The sequence below is a fragment of the Miniopterus natalensis genome, chromosome X (assembly GCF_054644295.1).
Source record: "Miniopterus natalensis isolate mMinNat1 chromosome X, mMinNat1.hap1, whole genome shotgun sequence".
Classification (NCBI taxonomy): Eukaryota; Metazoa; Chordata; class Mammalia; order Chiroptera; family Miniopteridae; genus Miniopterus; species Miniopterus natalensis.
In genome coordinates this window covers 83,335,923-83,359,249 of record NC_142103.1, presented here as the reverse complement: position 1 = coordinate 83,359,249, position 23,327 = coordinate 83,335,923, and the positions used below count along the sequence as shown (strand labels likewise).

Genomic DNA, 23,327 nt, shown 5'->3' with positions numbered 1-23,327 from the left:
TACTATTAAAATACCAATGGCATACTTTACAGAACTAGAACAAATACTCCAAAAATTTATATGGAACCAAAAAGGACTGTGAATAGCTGCAGAAATCTTGAGAAAGAACAACAAAGTTGTAGGGATCACAGTACCAGATATCAAACTATACCCCAAAGCCATTGTAATCAAAACAGCCTGGTACTGGCACAAGAACAGACATATAGACCAATGGGACAGAACAGAAACCCCAGAAATCGACCCAACCCATTACTCTCAATTAATACTTGACAAAAGAGGCAAGACGTACAATGGAATAAAGACCGTCTCTTCAACAAACGGTGCCAGGAAAACTGGACAGACACGTGCAAAAAGATGAAACTAGACCACCAACACACACCATACACAAGAATAAACTCAAAATGGGTAAAAGACTTAAATGTAAGACATGAAACCATAAAAATCCTAGAGGAAAACATAGGCAGTAAAATCTCAGACATCTCACGGAACAGAATTTTCACCAATGCATCTCCTAGGACAAGAGAAATAAAGGAAAAATAAACAAATGGGACTACATCAAAATAAAAAGCTTCTGCAAAGCAAAAGAAACAATCATCAACATGAGAAGGAAACCAACTGTGTGGGGGGACATATTTGTTAATGATGCATCTGATAAGGGGCTAATCTCCAAAATATATAAAGTACTTATACAACTCAACAAAAGGAAGACAAACAATCCAATTAAAAAATAGGCAAAAGACTTGAATAGACATTTCTCCAAAGAAGACATAAAAATGGCCAAGAGACATGAAAAAGTGCTCAAAGTCACGAATCATCAGAGAAATGCAAATTAAAACCGCAATGAGATATCACCTCACACCTGTCAGAATGGCTATCATTAATAAATCAACAAGCACCAAGTGCTGTCAAGGATGTGGAAAAAAGGGAACACTACACTAGTTCACTACTGATAGGAATGCAGACTGGGGCAGTCACTATGGAAAATAGTATAGATTTTCCTCAAAAAATTAAAAATAGAACTGCCATTTGACCCTGTGATCCAACTTCAGGGAATATATCCTAAAAAACCTGAAACACCAGTCAGTAAGAATATATACACCCCTATGTTCATAGGAGCATTATTTACAATAACTAAGATTTGGAAACAGCCCAAATTCCCATCAGTAGATGAGTGGATAAAAAAGCAGTGGTACATTTACACAATGGAATACTATGCAGCTGTAAAAAAGAAGGATCTCTTACCCTCAGAGACAGTATGGATGGACTTAGAGAGTATTATGCTAAGTGAAATAAGCCAATCAGAGAAAGACAAGCATCACATGATCTCACTTATTTGTGGAATCTAATGAACAAAATAAATTGACCAATAAAATAAGATCCAAGCTAGGTGGAGGGGAATAAAAGGGGGGGAGGGGAATGAGGGACATCTGAAATGCTGTCAACAATAAAAATATATTAAATTAAAAAAGAAAAAATATTTTAAAAAAGAAAAATAAGACCTGAGGCATAGAGGCTTGGAACAGATTGACATGTCTTGGTGTGTGAGTGTGTGTTTGGGGGGACAAGAATAGATAAACCAAAGAACTTATATACTTATATGCATAATCCATGGACACAGACAATCAGATTGTGAAGTCCTGGAGGGGGTAGGGGCTGGGTGAAAGGGCTAAAGGGGGGGAAATGGGGGACATATGTAATAGTGTCAACAATAAAAACATATTTTTTAAAAAGGAAATATGTTAGCACAAACAGCATAAAGTTACTGAGTCTTACTTGCTTTCATAACACTATCTATGCCCCATGCCTAGAAAGAATTGGAATAAAGATGAAAGATTTACAATGAAAAATGAAACTTTCTAAAGAGTAAGCTGATTCATATTTTTTCTTTTCTCTTCCTTCCTCCAGATCGGAGTCAATCTGAGTTAGATTTGAGTGGGTCATTTACAGAAGACTTAGAGGATACTGTAAATTTAAGAAGCAAGTCTGTTCCTGGGGCTTTAGACAAAGACTTGGTAAGTTGGATGCAGAAGATAGTCTAATGATCATGAGGAAAAGGCACATTCTTGTTCAAAACCTGTCTCCACTTTTATGTGAGGATAAGTTGAGGATAAAGTGAGGATATTCGATGATCTCTTCCTATTAGTCTTCACAACCAACATATGAAAATAACTAAGGAATGATTTATAGAACGTAAGAGGTAATCAGGTAAATCTGTAAAGATTATCCCTAAGAAACACCTGTTGGGAATTTCAATTCCTGCCTAAAAGCACATTACTTAATCTAAACCTGGAAAATGGGAAATATCAACATTTCTTAAATAAAATATTAGACTTAATCTGACTATGCATTTTATATAAATGTTCCTACATCTCAAGTTACCCTCAATAAACTATCTTCTTAATTGAGACTAAATTATTAGAAAATTAATGTATAAGTGAACTCATTTATAAAATGAGAAGGTTGAATTAAATTATTGGTAAGGTTCCTTCCATTTCTAATATTCTGATATTCTGAGTTCTGTAATTGCTATAATGCAATTTGAACTCCATGGAAGAAAGATATAACACAAATATTAAATGATGTTAATATAATTTTTCCAAAGCAAGCAAGGAAAGTTAGAGTTCTAAAACTCAGTGTTATTTACTATAGTATAAATAGCAGGGGAAGTATTTTAAAATCCACCACCAAAAATAGAAAGGGCTGGGCATGGCTCAGCAGTTGAGCATCGACCTAGGATTCAGGAGATCGAGGTTTCAGTTCCCAGTCAGGGCACAGGCACGGGTTGCGGGCTTGGTCCCCAGTGGGGGTTGTGCAGGAGGCAGCTGATCAATGACTCTCTCATCCTTGATGTTTCTCTCTCTCTTTCCTTTTCCCTTCCTTTCTCTGAAATCAATAAAGATATATATATATTTAAAAAGGGACAAATAATGAGGTCAAATGGTTTCAAAAGGTACTTGTATTCAACCTTTAAAGAACAGTTTATTCCAATATTATTAAATTGGTTTTGATCTTCAAAGAAAACTCTGAAAATCTTCAAATTTGTAGTTTTAAACTATTATAAACTTTTACTCAAACTTGATTTTAAAAATAGTTTAAAAATTACAAGTTAAGTAAAGCCTAGCCGTGAATGAAAAATATAGCAATAAGGGTAAGTTTTATTCTAAGTATTCTAACTATTACATAGTTAATATTTCAATATATTAAAGGAGAAAATACAATACTATTTTACTAGATACTGAAAACTATTGACAAAACTTTACAATCACACCTAGTAAAATAACAAATTTAAAACAAATGCCCAGCCGATGTGGCTCAGTGGTTGAGCATTGACCCATGCACCAGGAGGTCATTGGTTCAATTCCCGGTCAGGGCACATGCCCAGGTTTCAGGCTCAGTCCCAGGTAAGGGGCGTGCAGGAGGCAGCCAATCCATGTTTCTTTCACATCCATGTTTCTATCTCTCTCTCTCTCCCTTAAATCAATTTAAAAAAACATATTTAAAAAATGTATTTAAAAAACCTAATATAAACCATTAAAATATGATTTTAGCCCTGGCTGGGTGTCTTAGTTGGTTGGAGCATCACTCCAAACACCCATCTTGACAGTATACACACACACACACACACACACACACAGAAAATTTTTTTAAAATATGTTTTTATTGATTTTAGAGAGAGAGGAGGGGAGAGGGATAGAGAGATAGAAACATCAATTGGCTTCCTCCTGCACGGCCCCTACCAGGGATTGAGCCTGCAATCTGGGCATGTGCCCTGACTGGGAATCAAACTAGTGACCTCTTGTTTCATGGTTCGACGCTCAACCACTAAGCCACACTGGCCAGGCCCAACATTTTTTTTAATTAAAAAAAATAAGTTCATTGCCCAAAGTAAATCACCTTAGATATCAGGGTGGTAGGAACTGAAGATCCAGGTTTGTGTGATTCTAAATTTCATGCTCTTTCCATAAAGCTTCCACTAGGAGGGAAATCCCACTCTTCTGATGACATAATTCGGGTTGAATGGAGAGAAAAACCTAGAATAGAGCGATTTCTAGATATTTGTGTCTGATTTTTCAGGTATTTAAAAAAGAACGTGGTTTTGGAAGTGAAAAGACTTTCTAGGAAAGCAGTACACCAAACCACTGATATTTTTCTCCTTCCTTAGGACTCCTTGGAAGAGACTGAAGAAGGCATTGATGACTTAGTGTCCTCCAGGTTTTCTGCAAACACCCACAGCCTAGCAAGTGGCCCGTCAATAGTAAGCAGTTCTCTAGCATGCACTGGAAATTTCTTCTTTCTACTGTTGATTTTCTGTACATTTCCAAAGGGGGTAGAAATGTTCTTGGGACAATGTGCATTAGTGAGTTAAGAGCCATTATAGTCTCCTGCTTGCCCTTTGCCCACAGAATACTTTTTGGTCCAATTTTATGTGGGCTTTTCCTAAGGCTCCTGATTGCTTCCCTCTCCTTCTCTGATCCTCACACAGATTTTAAAACCTCTTCAATTCCTTATTCAGGCTCTTATCAGCTCAAGCCTATAAGTGATCTCAATTCTCTGCCGATACATTTCCCTGCCACCATTCTCTCAACTCCCTAACTGTCCTCCACACTGCTGCCAGTCATTCTTCTAAAACACATACCCAATCAACTTTCTCTCCTACTCAAATACTGTCCATAATTTTCCACTGCCAACAGAATAAAGACCCTTCTTACTTTAGTGTTCAGACTTTCCTTAGGAGGTTGCTTTTAGGAGCCCCTGTGACCTTCTACCCATCTATGTGCCTAAAAGTCTTTTTCTTTGCTTCTCTAAATTCTGTCTATTGTTCTAATACCCTTTTTCCTTTTGACCTTTGGGTGACTTCCTTAAAGAATTCTCAAGCAGGCTCTGACAGGAAATGGACCTACCTAAATGTGCCCGATGCTGACTTAGACACTGTGAGTTTTCAATCTTTCCTTTTTTCTTCTTTCCAACCATACTTCACAAATTTCATGCTACAGCAAATCTGATTAGGTGGGCAATTTTCCCAGCATATATCTTTTTCTGACTTGCGTTCAATTAACCAGAGATTCTCTTTAAAAAGGTAAATAACATTATCAAAATCCAAGTATTTCCAAAAAGAAGAACATTCATTAAATATTAGAATATGAGTATCAGTCAAAAGATACATGCTCCAAAATTATTTATGATTAATGAGATACCCTTAGAATAAAGACCTCTATTTTATTTATTTTTAAATATGTTTTTATTGATTTGAGAAAGAGAGAGGAAAGGAGAGGTAGAGAGATAGAAACATCAATGAGTGAGAAACATTGATCTACTGCCTCCTGCATGCCCCCTACTGGAGATTGAGCCCACAACCCAGGCATGTGCACTCACCCGGTTGTCTGTTGGGCACTATATGAATTGTCAAACCTTGGAATCTGATTGCACAACACCACTTTAATTTCTTGTTCTACATTGATTCTTGTGCAATACTTGCTTTTTGTCACAGCAACTGCCAAAAACTCAACTTCACACAGATATGACTTTATAAAGAATAAAATAAAATTTAATGTCAACACTGTGAACTACTGTTAGTAGTTTATGTGATGTCTTATAGATGTCACTGTGTTTCCCTTGAAATTTTAAAATACCTGTGGTGCCCCTGTGAGTTCGCTCTAGTGCTGTGGAATGCCTCAACACACAGTTTGGAAATTGTGGACCTAGTAGTTAGAAAAGCAAAACCTTGAACCCCACCTGAGATAGAATAGACCTGAATACTTGTTTTAGTAGATCCCCAGGTGATTTTTAGGCAATTAAAGTTTGAAAAGCACTGCTCAAAGCCACCCACTATCATTACAATTCTGTTGCTTTATTTTAGGAATAGGAAAGACAAATTAGGTCACTCATTGGCTCTCTTTAAGTTATAATTTCCAAGTACAGTCCCCCCTTGGTATCCACATGATGTGGAATTTGTGGATATGGTAGGCTGCCTGGAATTTTGGCATCCTTGGTTTGCTCTTGCCCTTGACTTAAGCTTAGAAGAGATACTAGCCACATCACCCACATCCTCTTCTTTGATTAGTCTTGACTCTAATTGGAGGAATGTAATGGCTTTATATATGTACAGGGTGGGGCAAAGTAGGTTTACAATTGTATGGATATTAATACAATAATTAATGAATAATAATACAAGAATAAACAGTTTCACCTACTCATGACTGTAAACCTGCTTTTGCCCCACCCTGTGTGTGTGTATGTGTGCATATATATATATATATATATATATACACACACACACATATATAGATAGAAAGATAGGTAGATATATATATATGAAAAAGTGGAAAGTCGAAGCTCTCTGCATTTACTGTAGTCCTTACTTCCCAGTGGTTCAAGGACAAGACTTTTGAGACTATTGAGTCACTCATGAAAGCCTTTCAGGTGGTCTTTTGTGATAGTCATGTTGCTAAGATACAGTTTTTGCTTTTGGCACTAAACACTAATTTTGTTGCATTTGATTGAAAATATGCCTCTTGTCATTAGTGACTCGTCAGAAACTTCATTTGGACTTTTTTAAACATTTTACTTATTCATTGGTGTTATCTTATTCTTTAGTGTTCACTGTTGTGGGTTGCTATTTTACAGATGTTTAGGAAGCCAAGGTCTTACATTATTTAGGTGGCCACGCAGCTGCTGAGGGGTGCCCTTATTAAAGCTGCAGTTATGGCTTTCCAGAGACTAATGAGATGCTCTCTGGGGGTGTCCCAGAGAGAAGTTTGTGGCTCCTGCTAGCAAATATGAAATGAGCTTTTATTTGTCTTGATGAATGCATTCTATACCTTGAAGTAGGTTGACCTTGAGCCTCCTAGTGAGAAAGAAGAAAGCTACCAGGATTTGGAGAGGAGATGGGATTTGGAATGCCTCAATGACTCTGTATTCATTAGAAAAATGAATAAACAAAGGCTATTCACTAACCCAAAAGAGCAATGCTTATCCTCTTGGCAAGTTTCCTGCCTTCTTTACTAACGGTCCTAGATAGTATTGCCCTTTCTCAGGCTTGGATTATAAATAACACCAGAAAATTAAGCAAAATAAGTCATTTTTGCTTTCTTCCCTTTCCTTAGGCTTCCCTGCTGATCATAAAGAACAAGAATTGTAATTGAATGAAAGAGGTGGTTTCTGTGAAGAGATCTTTAGTATAACACTGGACTCCTCATTTTATCTTGTTTATTCCAGACCAGCCTTAACAGCATGATGAGTGTTTACAGTGAAACAGGAGACTATGGCAACGTGAAGGTCAGTGGTGAAATCCTTCTCCACATCAGCTACTGCTACAAAACTGGCGGGCTCTACATTTTTGTCAAGAATTGCAGAAATCTGGCCATAGGAGATGAAAAGAAACAGAGGACTGATGCGTAAGCACATAGCATATTCCTCAGTTTATTTCAATTGCTGAATTATTTTGCTCAGTATATGTTTCTTTTTCAGAAGATTGTTAGCATTCCTCTTGATTCATGGCCTCCTTGGAAGGTTGATTGTCACTTTCCTCCTATGCCACACTTCTAAATATTCTCCAAAATGCATATATAATGGCTGTGTCTGTGGTTACCTGATTGTTAAGAAGCTATTACTCAACATAATTTAGGACTAACATATTTGTTGTTTGCACAGAGGCAGCTCTTTGAGATAGAAGGCTGACACGTTGGCATACCCCAGGATGTATAAGAGTGAACTTTTGCTCTGGGAAATCCCCCAGAGAAAATTACCAAGCTGTTAGCACATCTGAACAACTCAAAAGGGCAGTTTTGAAGCTCATGGAATTTCAGGGATCAGTCTGGGAGGGTAGGTGTGAATCACGGCACTTTGAAGGGGAGCTGGAAATAAAAATGTGTCAGTGGTTCTGAAGATCACTACTAGGTTTGATGATTCACTGGGAGGACCCACAGGACTCCACATGTAGTTATAATCAGCAAAGAAAAGAGGCATATGTGATGAAGTTCTGAAGAATCTAGGCTTAAGTTTCTAAGTATTCTCTTCCAGTGGAGTCACACAGGATACACTTAATTCCTCTAGCACCAGGTTGTGGCAACATTGTGCAATGCTGTCTACCAGGGAAGCTCATTTAGAGACTCAACTGGTCACATACCAAAATTCCAGTCTACCAGGAAAAAAGCAGACACTCAGCATAAGCCATATTGTTTTTACAGTTTAGTCACAGTGACTAAACTATATCTATTCTGGGAATGATGAAAATCCTCCTAAAATCCAAGTTCCCAGACACCAGCCAAGGACCAACCTTATAAGCACTCTCGGGCCAGTTATGTGACCCCTTTTCTATATACTAAATAACCTAAATTCAATAAACAACTCAGCAAAGCTGTTTCCAAGTATCTTAAGATAGACAAAACAATGGATTCTGAGTACAAATTGTCCATCTACTTCCTCAGTTAAATATCAGTGGGCTTCAGGACAAATACAATAATTTAGACCAACATGGAAAGGGGTCATCTAAAGCCCAAGTAGATGTGCTTCAGAAGTTTGGTAGAATATTGTATATCTTCTACATTTCTGAGTCTGTCATGATGCCCCTGCTCCAGGAGGTTCCTGGGATAATTCAAAGCAAAGTGTTGGGTAGAATTACTATCATGACTTAGGTTGTTATTTTCTATTTCTTCTTTTTCATCATTTTCCTTCATTCTGCCATTACCATTGACTTCACTCATAGGAAGTCCTGACATCTGAATAGAGAGCATTATAACCCCATGATATTTTCTGAGACCACTGATCATAATAATAGATTATATTTCTTCTTGAGTTGTATGTCAGTTCCTTATATGTATCAAGTGACTTAATCCTCACAATTCCATAAGTTAGATACTGTTACTGTCCCAGTTTTACAGATGAGAAAACTGAGGCACAGAGAGCACACGTAAGTTCTTGAGTTCACCAAAACTAATGAGGCAGACAGTGACTTAAACCCAGTTGGCATGACTCCAGAGCCCACACTTGTTACCACCACTCTTCACTGCTGCTTTCTCTTATTGAAGGCCCAGAGTCTTTAAGGTATTCTGTTATGTAGACTATATTCTCTTTGGTTCTGTCTCTTACATTTATTGGCCTACTCTCTTAAACTCTTTTATTCACTAAAGTATCTATTTCTTGCAAAGTAGATTTTTCCCAATAATTACTTTCATCTTTTATCATCTACAGTTATGTCAAGTCATACCTTCTTCCTGACAAGTCTAGAAACAATAAGCGCAAGACCAAAATCAGAACAGGCACCAATCCAGAATTCAATGAAACACTAAAGGTAAATAAACAGTCTTTCATAGTAACCCAAGTGATACTATTCACAACCTCATTGGTTTAGAAGTAACTACAGAGAATGTGCATGTCAAGGCTTATGTATATTTTAGAAAAGTAGAATTTGAATAAGTTAATGTAATACTCTTGGCTTTCCTGACAGTTTTTAGAAAAGAAACAGTGTAAACCACTCTTACTCTGTTTATTTCTCTGCTGCTGCTAAAGTTGCAACTTAAGTAGAGATGAGCCAGCAAAATTACATCTGAGCTGGTATACTTGTCCAAAAAATATGTTTCACCCTTGGGAAAACTGTTTTCCCTAGCTGCCCCCAAAAGGAAGTTTGTCACTGACTTAACAGATCATTTTGTACACACTCATTGTTCTGGTAACACAGCATGAATATGTGCTGTTTCTTGTTAAGTTTTCAGAACTTGGCTAAATTTAAGCATGTGGTTAATGAACAGTGGAGATGCAGAGTTGGATTTGAGAAATATGAGAGAAAGTGGCCTAGATGAGATATGGCTCAGGCCTCAATCCTAGAGAAATTACTTTTCTCCTTGGGCTTCCATGTAACAACCCCTTCTCTCACCCTGGAGCAACCTAGCCTGTTAAGGAAGATCAGGGAGACTGGAATATAGAGATTATTGCTAGTAACAGGGAAATTTATGAATCTTGTGCCTAGAGTGATAGATTCAAAGTCCAGCAAAGCAGGAAGTTGGTGAGTGGGGGCATGTGTCAGTGGGATCATGTGCAGAAGCAGAAGCCGATATCAAGGCAGATCAAAATGAGAATGAATAAATATAAGGAGAGGGTTAATCCAGTGATCATAATAGGCTAGCAGAGCTGAGCCCACACAGACTAGATAAACAGAGTCACATGGCAAATTCAGCAATCAGGGAGCCAAGGTTAATCATACCTGGAACAGCAAAGAAGGGGTATAGACGCAAACCCAAGATCAGGAATCAGTCTGAAGCATGTCCTAGGTGGTAGTTGCATAAAACAAGCAGAAGGTTTGAGGGTATGTGGGCATGTGGTCCTGGATAATATTCTGCTGGAAAAGGAAAAGCTACCCAAGCAATATTTTCTTTCTGCTCTTTCTATATTTATATTATTTATATTTCCATGCCTGCCCCTAGTCTGGACTTTATGAAGTTTGATGTTTGCAAGTGTCTCACTGTTAATACTTTTATGGATTTGGGAGTTCTCATTATGAATAAAATAAGACATAGAAGTTGAAGAATTGATATATTAAACTTTAAGTTTGCAAAAGTAGTTGTCTAAAAGATAATTAGGCAAATGAAAACCAGGTAAAACTGGAAAGGGGACAAGCTTCATCCCCTAACATTTTTTAATACAATATCTGAAGTTTATTGACTCCCCCTAAATATTTTGCTGATATAACTTTCAGTGCTAGGTCTAACACAAAATGAGTTTATGGAATAGAACCTCAGTTGTAGCAGAAACAAAGAAAAATAAAGCTTTTTTTGTGTTTGATTTGTTCATATTACTGATGCATCTGATCTGAAAGATGATGAAAATAAATTTCAACCTGTCCTAGAATTGGGCAGAGCCTTTTATGTGGAATGTGATGTTGTCGATCTCATTTGCAGTATACTATCAGCCATACCCAGCTGGAAACAAGAACGCTGCAGCTCTCAGTCTGGCATTATGATCGATTTGGACATAACAGCTTCCTTGGGGAGGTGGAGATTCCTTTTGACTCATGGAACTTTGAAAATCCAAGTGATGAGTGGTTTGTACTTCAACCCAAGGTAGGAAATGCTTCCAGATTAGTCAAACAGTTATGCAATGAGTCAAGTTATGAGCCAAATTGGTGTCACAGGCTTAAAAAATCTGATGACTTCCAATCTTCAAGGGATAATATAAAAGATTAGTACAGCTAATTTTGGAATAATATAATAAATGTAAATCTATTCTTTTGGAAATCTTTCTTCAATACAGACTGACTGTATACTGCAAACCACATAATCATATATGTTAATATGATTTACTAAAAATGTATTCATCATTTGGAGGTCTCTGTGGATAAACAAAATGAATACATGATATGATCCTATTAAAAAGAGGAAACATTCATTTTCATATAGGCAAAAACAAATCCACAGAGCAAGGTCAGTCTCAAAACATTTTCTTTATTCCTTATTCTTTACAATTCAGACATAAGCAGGAGTTGTCTTGCCTTGGTTCACATGAAGAAGTGATCAATAGTTAATGTATCTGGTTTTCTACTTTCCTACTTTTGAGATTCATAACCCAGGACCTGAGTTATAGTCAGAGAAACAACCTCAAGGCTGGTTCTAGAAATTGACAATATAGTATGTTCTAAACTAGAGCAATAGTACCTTGGATTCACTCAGTGCAGCTGGAATCTTTCTACATGTAGTCAAGAGTGAGGTGGGGAAAAAAAAAATCACTACATAACCAAACATTTTTCTTTATATAGAGAGGCAAAAAGGGGGGGAAAAAACATGATGGTAAAGATAATGGACTCAAATCAAACTTCCTGGGTTCACTCCTGACAGCTTCACAACTGTCTGTGTGACCTTGGGCAAATTCCTTAACTTCCCAGGCTTTGGTGTTCTCATTTGTGATGTAATAATTGGACATAGCTTATAGGGATGCTGTGAGGCTTGAATATGCATTTTATGTGATTCTCACAGTTTTGTGTCTGGCATATTATAAGCTCTCAATAAATGCTAGGTAATATTTATATTACATCACAGTCCTTGTATTGCAACTGACAGAAACCCCAGCCCATACTGCTCAAAAAGTAAAAAGAAATTATTGGTCAGTGATTATCCAGCATGGTTTGATCCAGATGCTCAGATCTTATCAAGGCCCTGGAATCTCTTGGTCTTTCTTTGTGTTGGCTTGCTTCACCTTCAGACTTCATGCAGTGTTTGCCTCCCTCACTAGCTCCAGGTATGCTTCTTTTGGACACTACAACAAGTTCAAGCCTCCCATCCTTGCACCAGACTAAGAGAGGAGAGAGTTTCTCCTCCTCTGATTCTCCAACCAATACCCTGGGCCTGATTCTCCTAATCCTAATTAGATTATTTGCCCATCCTGAGCTGTCACTGTGGCCAGGGAAGTGAGCTACATTGACTGGATTAAGACAACCAGAACATACCCTGGTCCTAAAGGTGGGATTGCCCCAAAGGAAATCCAGGTACAGTAGTACTAAAGGAAGGGTGAGCGGATGCTAGACAGGAAATAACAAAGTTTGAGCATCAACAACAACAACAAATGTTGATCATCATCAGTAGCAGCATTGTTCACATCTAATAGTTACAACAGTCATTGTGAGCTAAGTATTATTATCCTCATTTTATGTGAGGAGACTGAGAGTCACAAATTAGATACAACTTTCTAGTGGGATTTTGTAACGGGCGGTCTCAAACATGGTGCAAATAACTAATGGAAAATCTTTAGGAGGTATAATTGGATTGTGGGTAAAATCGACAAAAATATAATAAAAATATTTAAACATAAAAATAACTGCAAGCCCATGACTAACATAAATGTGATAGAGATACAAAGTACAATAATAACAAATAAATCCACAATAGCATAACATTCGCCTGACATTAATTATGGGAAACATTTGGTCATCACAGCTTTACTTCTCTTGGAATTGAATGAAAAGTCTCACCGTAAAGAATAGCACTTAATGTGATTTAATAATCTGTCACTTCATTTTTTGTATGTATGGGTGAGCATTATGGAATCATAGTTGGAAAATGTCTAAGACATCATATGATGCATGGCATAGATGAAGGATGAGTAACATGAATTTTAGTACATGAAATTAACTTCTCTGTCATAAATTTAACATTAAAGCATATTGAAGCTCTTTGGAAATCACCTTACAGTGTTTCCAGTCAGTTTCCTGGAAATGATTGAAGGACTTGCACTGGGATATCTAAGCTCTCCCAGGCCTCCTCTGTGCTCAGGGACCAACAACTTTTCCCATTGCCCCTGAGTGGTTTCACTTTCTAGTATCATAATGGAGAAGCATCTCTGTGAGCCTGCTCAAGGTAGAAAAATCGTGATTGTGTTTAATGTCTGTGGAACTAAGTTAGTTCTCTGCCAAATGACCTTGGATTCCTTTCACCAAGTCTGTTAGGAGTTTTGCCTCCAACAGCCGCCACCTGAGACGCTCTTTAGAAGACTGTCCTGAGGCTACTGTAGCTTTTTTCCACATGAGCAGAGGGCCAGGAGTTCTTAGGAGCTTATGGATCCCCTGCCACAAGGCAACTCTTAGACTACACCTGATAGGCAGGGTAAGGGAAAGGGGTCTGAAAACTCGATTCCTTTACTTAGCGTGGGAAAAACTCTGAGGTGTTACTTATACTCCAGAGCTTTCCTGCTGGATCAGTCTGTGTCCTTGCCTGGCTCCCTCCCCTTCCCTGACCTGTTTCTTCCAGCCCTTCACTGGGTTATCCTGGGAGCATCGACCTAGGACCCAGGAGACCGCGGTTTGATTCCCGGTCAGGGCACATACCTGGGTTGCGGGCTCGATCCTTAGTCAGGGGCCTGCAGGAGGCAGCTGATCACTGACTCTCTCTCATCATTGGTGTTTTTATCTCTCTCTCTCCCTTCCTCTCTCTGAAATCAATAAAGATATATTTAAAAAAAAAAAAAAAGAATCCTCACCTCAGAGTTCACTTCTGGGGAACCCAATGTTGTTAGTTTCTCTAATTCATGTCATCTTTCTCTGCCAAGCTCCCTCTGCCATATATGGAAGAAAGGCTGCAGGTTTGGACTTGCTTAGCTACCGTGTCTTCCAAAAATGAAGGGGTGGGGACCCATGCAAAAACCTGCTCTGTATGTTGCCGCCCACTTCATTAGTGGCTCATCCTCAGGCTGGCCTGTGCTCTGTGTGTGGTGGTTGATTATCAAAAGTGTCACTTCATTCTCAGTCTCCTGGCTCAGTCATTTTGATGCAGCAGTCACTTCATCGGCTGCAGTTATAGTATGAGCAGCCCTGGAGACTTGATATTTCTTGTAGATTATCCAGCTGAGGAGGTGAAGTGTGAGCTACAGGGACCAATTTCTTTAGTAATAGAGGATCAGAATTAATGGTCCCCAAGCTTTTGGAAATACAGATATGTTTTGCAGTGGGAATACTGGAAAAACATAGCCCCTTATTTCTTATTGACTGTGTTAGTGGAAGTCCCTTGACACCCTTGTTTTAGCTAGGTCTTATAGCACTAAGCCAGTCAGGAGGCTGGTGCAGACCCAGAAAGAACTCAAGATGCAAATGTATCATAAAGTAGTTTCACTGTATAATTTCCATTTTACATGGAATTGCTTAGTAGCTATAACTCATTATTTTACTGAAAGGCATGTTAGGTAAACAAGAAAGGTTTATTAATATGAATTGCCATTCATGCATTCCCAGAAGGTGCTATTATAAATATAAGGACCTTTAAAAATCAACAGCAAGCTTGCCTGGCCGGGCGTGGCTCAGGGGTTGAGCGTCGACCTGGGATTCAGGCGATCAGGGTTCGATTCCCGGTCAGGGCACAGGCCCGGTTGTGGGCTTGATCAATGACTCTCTCATCATTGATGTTTCTGTCTCTCTCTCTCCCTCTCCTTTCCTCTCTCTGAAATCAATAAAGATATATTTTTAAAAAATAAAAAATAAAAATCAACAGCAAGCTTAAGTGGTTTTCCAAGGAAAATTTCTCTGTTCTGCCTTCAGGCTGAGAGTAAATGTAAGTTCCTATGGAATTATTACCTAAGTAAAAGGCTTTCTCTTTATTGGGCAGTTCTGGCAGACATTGATTTATAATTTATTATCCCATCTTAGACCTGTAAATGCACTGGGAACTCTGCTTCCTACTCTGATGAAAAGTGTCTCTCTCTTCAAAAAAATAGAAGATAATGGATATTACTGATTATACCACACCCCTGCTCAAAGACCCAACTGCTTTTAATGTAGTTTGAATAAATCCTAACCTTCACCCTGACACTCAGTTCTCCTTTGATATGGCCCAGACTTCTATAGCAAAGGAAGATGTCAGTGCTTTCCCCATATCCCCATTTTCATGCATACGTAGCTGCCCATGGCTTTCACTCCCACCAGCCAATACCTGCCAGTCTTTGTAGGAGAGGAGTCATGAGGCTGCTGGAGTGCGTTTGGTCTGTGGGCCTAGAAAGCCAGAACAGCCTGGGTATTTAAGTCTCCTGGGGGTTGAGGGCAGAAGGAACGTAAACACTCTCACTCCATTCCCTCCTATGGTGCCAGCTCTGAGGTGATCTGTCTTATTTACAGATATCCCCTGTGGGACTGAGCAAAAATCACTCTCCATGAAACTTTGCCTGATATCACAACTTTGTGAGCCTCACTTCACTTTCTGATCCCACTCCCCCACTACCCTTCCTAATAAAACTCTCTAACATAAGTTCATGTCTTAGGGTCTTCTGGGGAATCCAGAGTAGACATCTTGTTTGCATCTTCCTCTCTATCACCTCCCTGTACACATACCTCTAAGCACACCTGATGTTCTCTTAGCTCTTAGAGGCTTTTTACACCGCCTCCACTGTATTTTGCTGGTACAGCTTTCTTATCTGGCCTAATGTTCCCACTCCATCTTCATCTGGCATCATCTCTCCTATCCTTTTTTTTTTTTTTTTAATATGTCTTTATTGATTTCAGAGAGGAAGGGAGAAGGAGAGAGAGAGAGATGGAAACATCAATGATGAGTCATTGATCGGCTGCCTCCTGCACGCCCCACACTGGGGACCAAGCCCTTAACCTGGGCATGTGCCCTCACCGGGAATTGAACCACTATCTCCTGGATCATAGGTCGATGCTCACCCTCTGAGCCACACCAGCCGGGCTCTCCTATCCTTTAAGAACCTGAGAAGGGCCACCTCTTTTTTTTCTTTAAATATGTCTTTATTGATTTCAGAGAGAGGAAGGGAGAGGGAGAGAGAGAGAGAAATATCAATAATGAGTCATTGATTGGCTGCCTCCTGCATGCTCCCTACCTGGGATCAAGCCCTCAACCCAGGCATGTGCCCTGACCATAAATCGAACTGTGATCTCCTGGATCATAGGTTGATGCTCAACCACTGAGCCCTGCCAGCCAGGCAAGAACCACCTCTTTATCCAATTCTGGATTACTCTCTTTCTTCTCCCAGTAGTTTCTTTGTACTGAATTGGAGCAGCTGTCATCATTTGTGTGACATTGAACTTGCTGTGTAATAGAAGCCTAGGAGAAGACTCCCAGCTATCAGAACCAATAGTAGGTCAATTAATAAAGTCACATAACATACATATACAAACACACACACCCAATGCATTTCTTAAATGTTTATTTTAACATAAATAAATGTGCATTTGTTTCCAAGTCTTCTAATATAGGGACAATTCATTTTATTTGAGTATGGTTTCAGTGGTTAAAATTCTGTCATATCTTCCTGGCATAAATTCTACCCCTAATACATCATCATCAACAGTTTCTAGTTTGAATTTCTCTACAGGGAAACAAGAATTTAAAATACTTTCAAAGTAGATCAAATACAAAATCTTTCTAAATAGTCATCATTTTTTTCTAATCTTGTATAACTTCAAGCCCAAATATAATCCAATAGTTAATTTATTTTAAAATCTTTAGTTTTTCTAAAATATTCAACTTAATTTTTATAGTAATAGCTATCTTTTGTACTCTTCAGTTTATACAATATTAAATTATGCAATTAGAACCACATAAATACTTACCTGGCACAAAGAGCTTGGGAGACTAATGCAGCTGACTCTTGATGAGCATGCAGTTCAACCTGGGAGCAGACATATATGGTCTTTGTAGAGAGGAGCCAGCTCTTCATTGGGAATGGAGAGCATTAATTAATCTGATGAATTAGTTAAATGAGGACAGAATAATAGAGCTTCTACGTCCTATTGTGTCATGGATAGACTGAAAACTCACTGAAAGCAGGGTCTGTGCCTTGGTATTCCCACACCACTTGACAAAATGCCTTAAAGGAATTACTACAAGAAGGCATTCCATATGTGTTGGTTGGATTGAATTCTGCTACTTTTGTCTGAGCAGGAGTTGGCTGGTGGTATACTAGAAGAGCATGGTGCCTTGGAATTTCCTTGCAAGGATACAAAAAATGCCCCTAAGCATTAGATATGTGACTTTCTTTTGTATGTGATTATGATGCTACAGTACTTCATGTTTATTGTTTCCTACTTTTACAAGATTTGAAAACTGTACTTATATAAAATCATCAGTATATTTTAATTTAAGCTAAAATCCAATAGAACATTAATAAATCCTAATAATGCATGTTTTGATCCCTAGTAATACACTATGTATTAGTATGTGACGTATGCACATATCACTTTTTCCTACCAACATATTTTCCCACACAAAGATCTCAGCAAAAGCAAATAGAGCCTGTTCCCAGTTGTATAAATAACTACCCTAAACCTTAGTGGCGTAAAACAATAATTTATTATTATCACTCATCATTCTGTGGGGTAACTGGACTTACCTTAGTGGTTCTCATTTAAAGTCTCTCACGTGGTTGTAGCCAGATAGGAGAGTGAGGCTGAAGTTATCTTAAGGGTTGTCTGGGCTGGTTGTTCAAGTCGGCTGTCTCACACTTGATGTTGGCTGCCAGCTTGGAACTCAGCCCTGATAATAGGTGTACCTACATGTGGCTTGGGCCTCTATAATGGGTTCCCAGAGGAAACACCCCAAGAATATCTATTCTAGGAGAGAAAGTAGAAGCTGTTAATATTAGGGCTCAGGCCCCCAAACTGGCACATTGTCACTTCTGCCATATTCTACCAATCAAAGCAATCACAGAGCTCATTCAAATCCAAAAAGAAAAAAAGAAAAAAAAAAAAGGAAAAAAAATTCTCATTGGCTACAGTACCAAAAAACTAGTTATCCCTTTAATCTGCCATAATATCCATTATAATTTTTCATTTATGACTTTCACTAAATTTACTGAAACTTCAAAACAATAAGAGAAGTCCTTTTATAAGGCACTTGATTGAAAATAATCAAATTAAATATTAGATGGAGAGTCTGTTTCACCATTTAATTTCATTTTTGCCCCTTGTAAGATGGTTGAATAAAATACCTTAAATGATTTCCCACACTTACTAATAAGTTTTACCACAACCAAGAGGAAAGACAGTCAGACAAGGATTCCTTTTGGTCTCTTTTTGCTGAGGCTTGAACAGCTTCTGGCTTTGCTGTGAATTTTGGAGTTTCTGAATTTTTTCAGTCTGTCCTCTCTCAGAAGAGAGCAGTTCTCAACCCTTGACTCAGTACTCAGGAATCAAGTTCCTGAAATAAGGTCCTTAGAAAGTACATTACTTTTCTTACCCTAATTATGAAGAATTAAAGTTCATTTGACTCAGTGGCAAGTGGGAGGCCTACAGAACAGAAGCTCTGGGTTCACATTTAATTTTTTAATTTAAACTTTTGATTTTGGGATGACTGTAGATCAACATGAAGCTACAATAAATAGTACAGAGAGGTCTCATTTTCCTTACTTCATAGGGATATTACAAGGATTAAATAGATACATTTATGAAACCGCTTAAAACTACTAAATAAAGGTGCTGGTGGTGGTTATTATTCATGTTGAGCACATTTCATTATAATAAAAATTTTATTCAGATTTCCTCAGTTTTCATTTGTGTGTGTGTGTGTATTTATTTCTATGCAATTTATCACCTGTGTAACTTTGTGTGTCCACCACACAGCCAAATTACAAAACAGTTCCATCATCACAAAAACCTCATGTTCTTTTATAACCACACCCACTTCCCTCCTGCCATGCCCATCCCTAACTCCTAGCAACCGCTATTCAGTTCTCCATACCTATTATTTTGTCATTTTAAGAATGTCATGTAAATGGAATTGTATAAGATGTATCCTTCTGAGACTGTCCTTTTGTTAACTCAGCTTAATTTTCTAAAGATCCAAGTTATTGCGTGTATCAATAGTCATTCCTTTTTACTGCCAAGTAGTATTCTATGGTATGGGTATATCACAGTTAGTTTGAGCATTCACTCTTTGAGGGACATCTAGATTGCTTCCAGTGTGTTACTACTATAAATAAAGATGATACAAATATTTGTGTACAGGTTTTTCTGTGCACATAATCTTTTATTTCTCTGGGATAAATGCCCAAGAGCGCAATCGCCAGGTTGTATGTCAGTTATATGTTTAGTCTTTTAAGAAACTGCCAAACTGTTTTCTAGAGTGGCTACATCATTTTACATTTCCACCAGCAATGTTTGAGTGAACCAGTTTTTCCACATTGAATTTTATTGATGTGAATTATAATTGGTGCCTGGCAGCCCAATGTGAATCTAGTATTACTGCTTTCTTTCCTCTTCTTAGTCACTTAGAAAAGCCTTGAGACATCAAGGACAGACAGGAAGAAGTACCTTGCGGGCTATTTTCAGCGGCATCTTTATGCCTGCCTGCCTCATACCCCAAACTATATGTGTGCTCAGTGATGGTCTAGTCCCCAGTGCATCACAGGCACTCGGTATCTATTGACTGACCAAATGTGTGTTATACATCTCCTCTCAAATTCTTTTTAATTTAATGGTGAAAGTTATATGCAAATGCCTTCATAGAGTTTCCAGCCTCTTTTTTCTCATACCTAAGATATCTCTTAAACCATAATTGAATGGGAATGGATTGTCACATTTAAATCACCAAGTAAATGTTGTACAAACATGAGCTACAAAATAACAAAGCAAGAATTCTCACTTTTCTGTTTCACACGTCTCCTCTTGGCCAGGTGGAATTATCTGCTGACATTGGCCTTCAATACAAAGGAGAGCTGACAGTTGTTTTACGTTACATTCCTCCAGATGACAACCTGATGCTTCCACCAGGACAACTTCAAGGTAAAGTAAAAATCAATGCCTTTCATCAAGAACACTGTTCTGGAAGTGTGAGAATAAGGATCAGAGATTGTTTGGACTGTTACTTTCACATTACACATATGAAATGTAAAGGATTAGGTTTCACTGGCTTTTCAGGAGAGTTGAGAAGTATGTACAATATATGGGGAAGGGTGTGGGATTCTAACTTCATACTTAGAAACCAGCCTTAATAGTAACAATTTTTTTCCTGGAAGTCCCAGAGATATAGGATCTTCCCTGGTGTGTCGGTGTGTGGGTGTGTGGGTGTGTGGGTGTGTGGGTGTGTGGGTGTGTGGGTGTGTGTGTGGGGGGGGGGTTCTGCAGAGAGGGAAGGTGTAGATAGCTGCTGTACAGGTTTATGACATTCATAGCTTTTCAATGAGTCTTGAGGAAGAAGCTGATCTAGAACACAGAATGTAAAGGAAAAATCCAGATGGAGCAAACTTTTAAATCCCTCTTGCTTTCTCCTTCCATCAACTCCTATGGGAAGTCTCTTCTATCCTTCCATTCACTATCACTCTCATCATTGTAACCCTGTGAAAGTAACTTATTATTTTGGGGTTTCAGTTTCCTTAATTCATAGGGATGTTGCAAGGATTAAATAGGTACATTTATGAAACTGCTTAAAACTACTAAATAAATGTGCTGGTGGGGGTTATTATTTATGTTGAGCACATTTCATTATAATAAAAATGTGATATAGGAAGAGTTTTCTCTCACTCAAAAATGTAATTGTGTCTGGGCTATACTTTAATAAAGAGCTGGCCCTGCATGGAGATGACAATGTACAAGACTAAAATTTCAAAGAAGGGAGTTATGGAATTTTCTCTTTTGGAGCCTTGGCACTTGTGTGTGGCTTTCATTGTAGTTATTTTCTAATGAGAGCAGGAATGTGGTCAAGGAAGCTCCCAGGATCTTTTGCATTTTATTCTTTTATACCTTATGCAAATAGTTTTAAATGTACGTGTTTATTTTTTTCCAACAAACACAAACAAATGAAAGAGCTATCTATAAGGAATCTAAATGGGTAAAAACATTTACATTAATACGTGGAAAAAGACAATAATATTAAGACATGATTCAGTCAGCAAATGAAATAAATCTTAGTTGATTATTTTTGTAAATTTTGAAATGCAACTCATGATCTATCTCACCACTCCTCCTCTTCCTCTTTCTCTTCCTCTTCCACCTCCTCCTCCTCCTCCTTCTGTTCCTTCCCTTCCTCCTCCTCCTCCTCCTCTTTGTCTTCTTCTCTCTCTCTCTCTCTTTTGTCACTCTCCTCTCTTCCTCTCTCTTTCTCTCTCTTTCATTTTGATGACTCATGCAGGAAAGAAGACCTTTAAAAGGGGAAAGAAGGAGCCACCTGTACTCTCTGGAGGAATACTAGAAGTGTTCATCAAAGAGGCAAAGAATTTAACAGCGGTGAAGTCAGGAGGCACTTCTGATAGCTTTGTGAAGGGGTAATTTTGTTATGCTTAATGGGAAATGAAATGAGCTGTGATTCATGAGATGGTGGTGGCTGTGAAGCTTCTATGTTCTTCTTATTTGAAATGTACTAGGAAAGACCTACCCTTGAATGCTGGCTCTTCCATCTAAAATAATACCAGTACAGAGGGAACTGCTTTTTCTAGCTTTCAGCCTACTTCCAGCATATTTCAGGAATTCCCATCACTCTCACCTTCATGACTGGAAAATTTTCCTGTGCAATTTATTTTTTGAAGGAAGAGAAAGTATGATTTTCTATATTTAATATAATTTTATTGTGCTTTGTTATCACTTGGTGCTGGCAATATGCAACAATAACAAAAATATTGGATACTTAGGATTTTGTTCTTTTTGGAGGAAATAGTAAAACGTGGATTTGTCAGAGCATCCTCCTCAGAGATGCCCACTGGAGAGTGCTTGGAGGAAGGTCTGTGACTGCCTGCTGGGAATTTGTGCCCACTTTATGTATGGAGCACAGAACAGCTTCTTGAGGGAATACAAGCTCTTTAAATGGACAGTCTTGCCCATTCTAGGCAACCCAAACAACGAATACCTCTTGATTTCTATTTGAGATTTTCTCCTATAATAAGAGGAACTAAAATCAGAAAGCTATTTTTCATTCATTCAAGCAAACACATTTAAGCACATGTACCAAGCATTAAGTACTGCAGTTTCAGAAATAAGACGTGGTCCTTGCTCTCATGGAGTGCTGAAAAACACATGATGACAAACGGATTTCCATGAAATTAATTCTTTGAGTCAGATGGTAGTATTATTATCCTCCTCAATCCTTCTTTGAAAAGTATAATTTTCCCCACAAGGAAATGAGTCAAGCGTTTACCCTCACACATTCTAACTTTGATAAGGCCAATGATAAGGAGAAGCAGATGTCTGATGTTTCCCCGCTGGTGTGTGTGTGCCTGAATCCTGGTCCATCTGTCCTACACTCTTTCTCATATTACTGAGACACTTTATTTGGATCCTGACATTGCAACTTGCCTCACCAGCCCCACCAGGCCTCTTTCTGCTCTCTGCCTGGTGGGATGAGACGATGACTCCTTGCCTATGCCTCATTGTGGCTTTGCAGGGGTGACTTACATTGCCTATAATAGTTTTCACTTTATTATGCTGAACATTTATGAAGCAGAGATAATAAAGGACACTATTCTTGTTTTATATATTTTTTAAAGGCCAGTAACTTTCTAGTAAGTTCTCTCTCTAGTTATACTTCAACATTGAGATGATTTTAAAGGGACTTCAGATTTTTTAAAAAAGAGCATGAGAGAGCAAGAATAGACCCTTCTGTAAAGTTTAATATTATAAAATATATTATTTAATGTTAGCTCTGTCTGTGAGCCAGCATAACAGTGACTTAAACGAGGCATTTTTTTTCCTCTTGCATGTAAACAAAGATTAAAGGTAAGGTATCTAGGGAAGGTGTGGAAGCATCATGATAAAAAAGGACCCAGGTTTCTTCTTTATTATTCTGGTGTCTACCTCATGAGACTAGAGAGCCAAATTCTATCTGGCAAGACACTTCCCAGAAGTTTCATATAAAACTACTTCTTGTATCTTTTTGGTCACATGACTGTACTAGCTACAAGGGAGGCTGGGAAATGTA

General features: G+C 38.2%; 1 protein-coding gene across 1 annotated transcript in view; it reads left to right on the top strand.

Annotated features, from left to right (window-relative positions):
- The window catches only part of SYTL5 (synaptotagmin like 5), a 209,792-nt gene that overhangs the window by 177,626 nt on the left and 8,839 nt on the right, over positions 1 to 23,327 (top strand). Inside the window, exons 9-16 of the mRNA XM_087829354.1 lie at positions 1,906 to 2,012; positions 4,163 to 4,255; positions 4,866 to 4,931; positions 7,216 to 7,394; positions 9,190 to 9,289; positions 10,893 to 11,054; positions 20,095 to 20,203; positions 21,549 to 21,681. Coding sequence (XP_087685480.1) covers positions 1,906 to 2,012; positions 4,163 to 4,255; positions 4,866 to 4,931; positions 7,216 to 7,394; positions 9,190 to 9,289; positions 10,893 to 11,054; positions 20,095 to 20,203; positions 21,549 to 21,681 — 949 coding nt within the window. The remainder of the gene's footprint in view (positions 1 to 1,905; positions 2,013 to 4,162; positions 4,256 to 4,865; positions 4,932 to 7,215; positions 7,395 to 9,189; positions 9,290 to 10,892; positions 11,055 to 20,094; positions 20,204 to 21,548; positions 21,682 to 23,327) is intronic.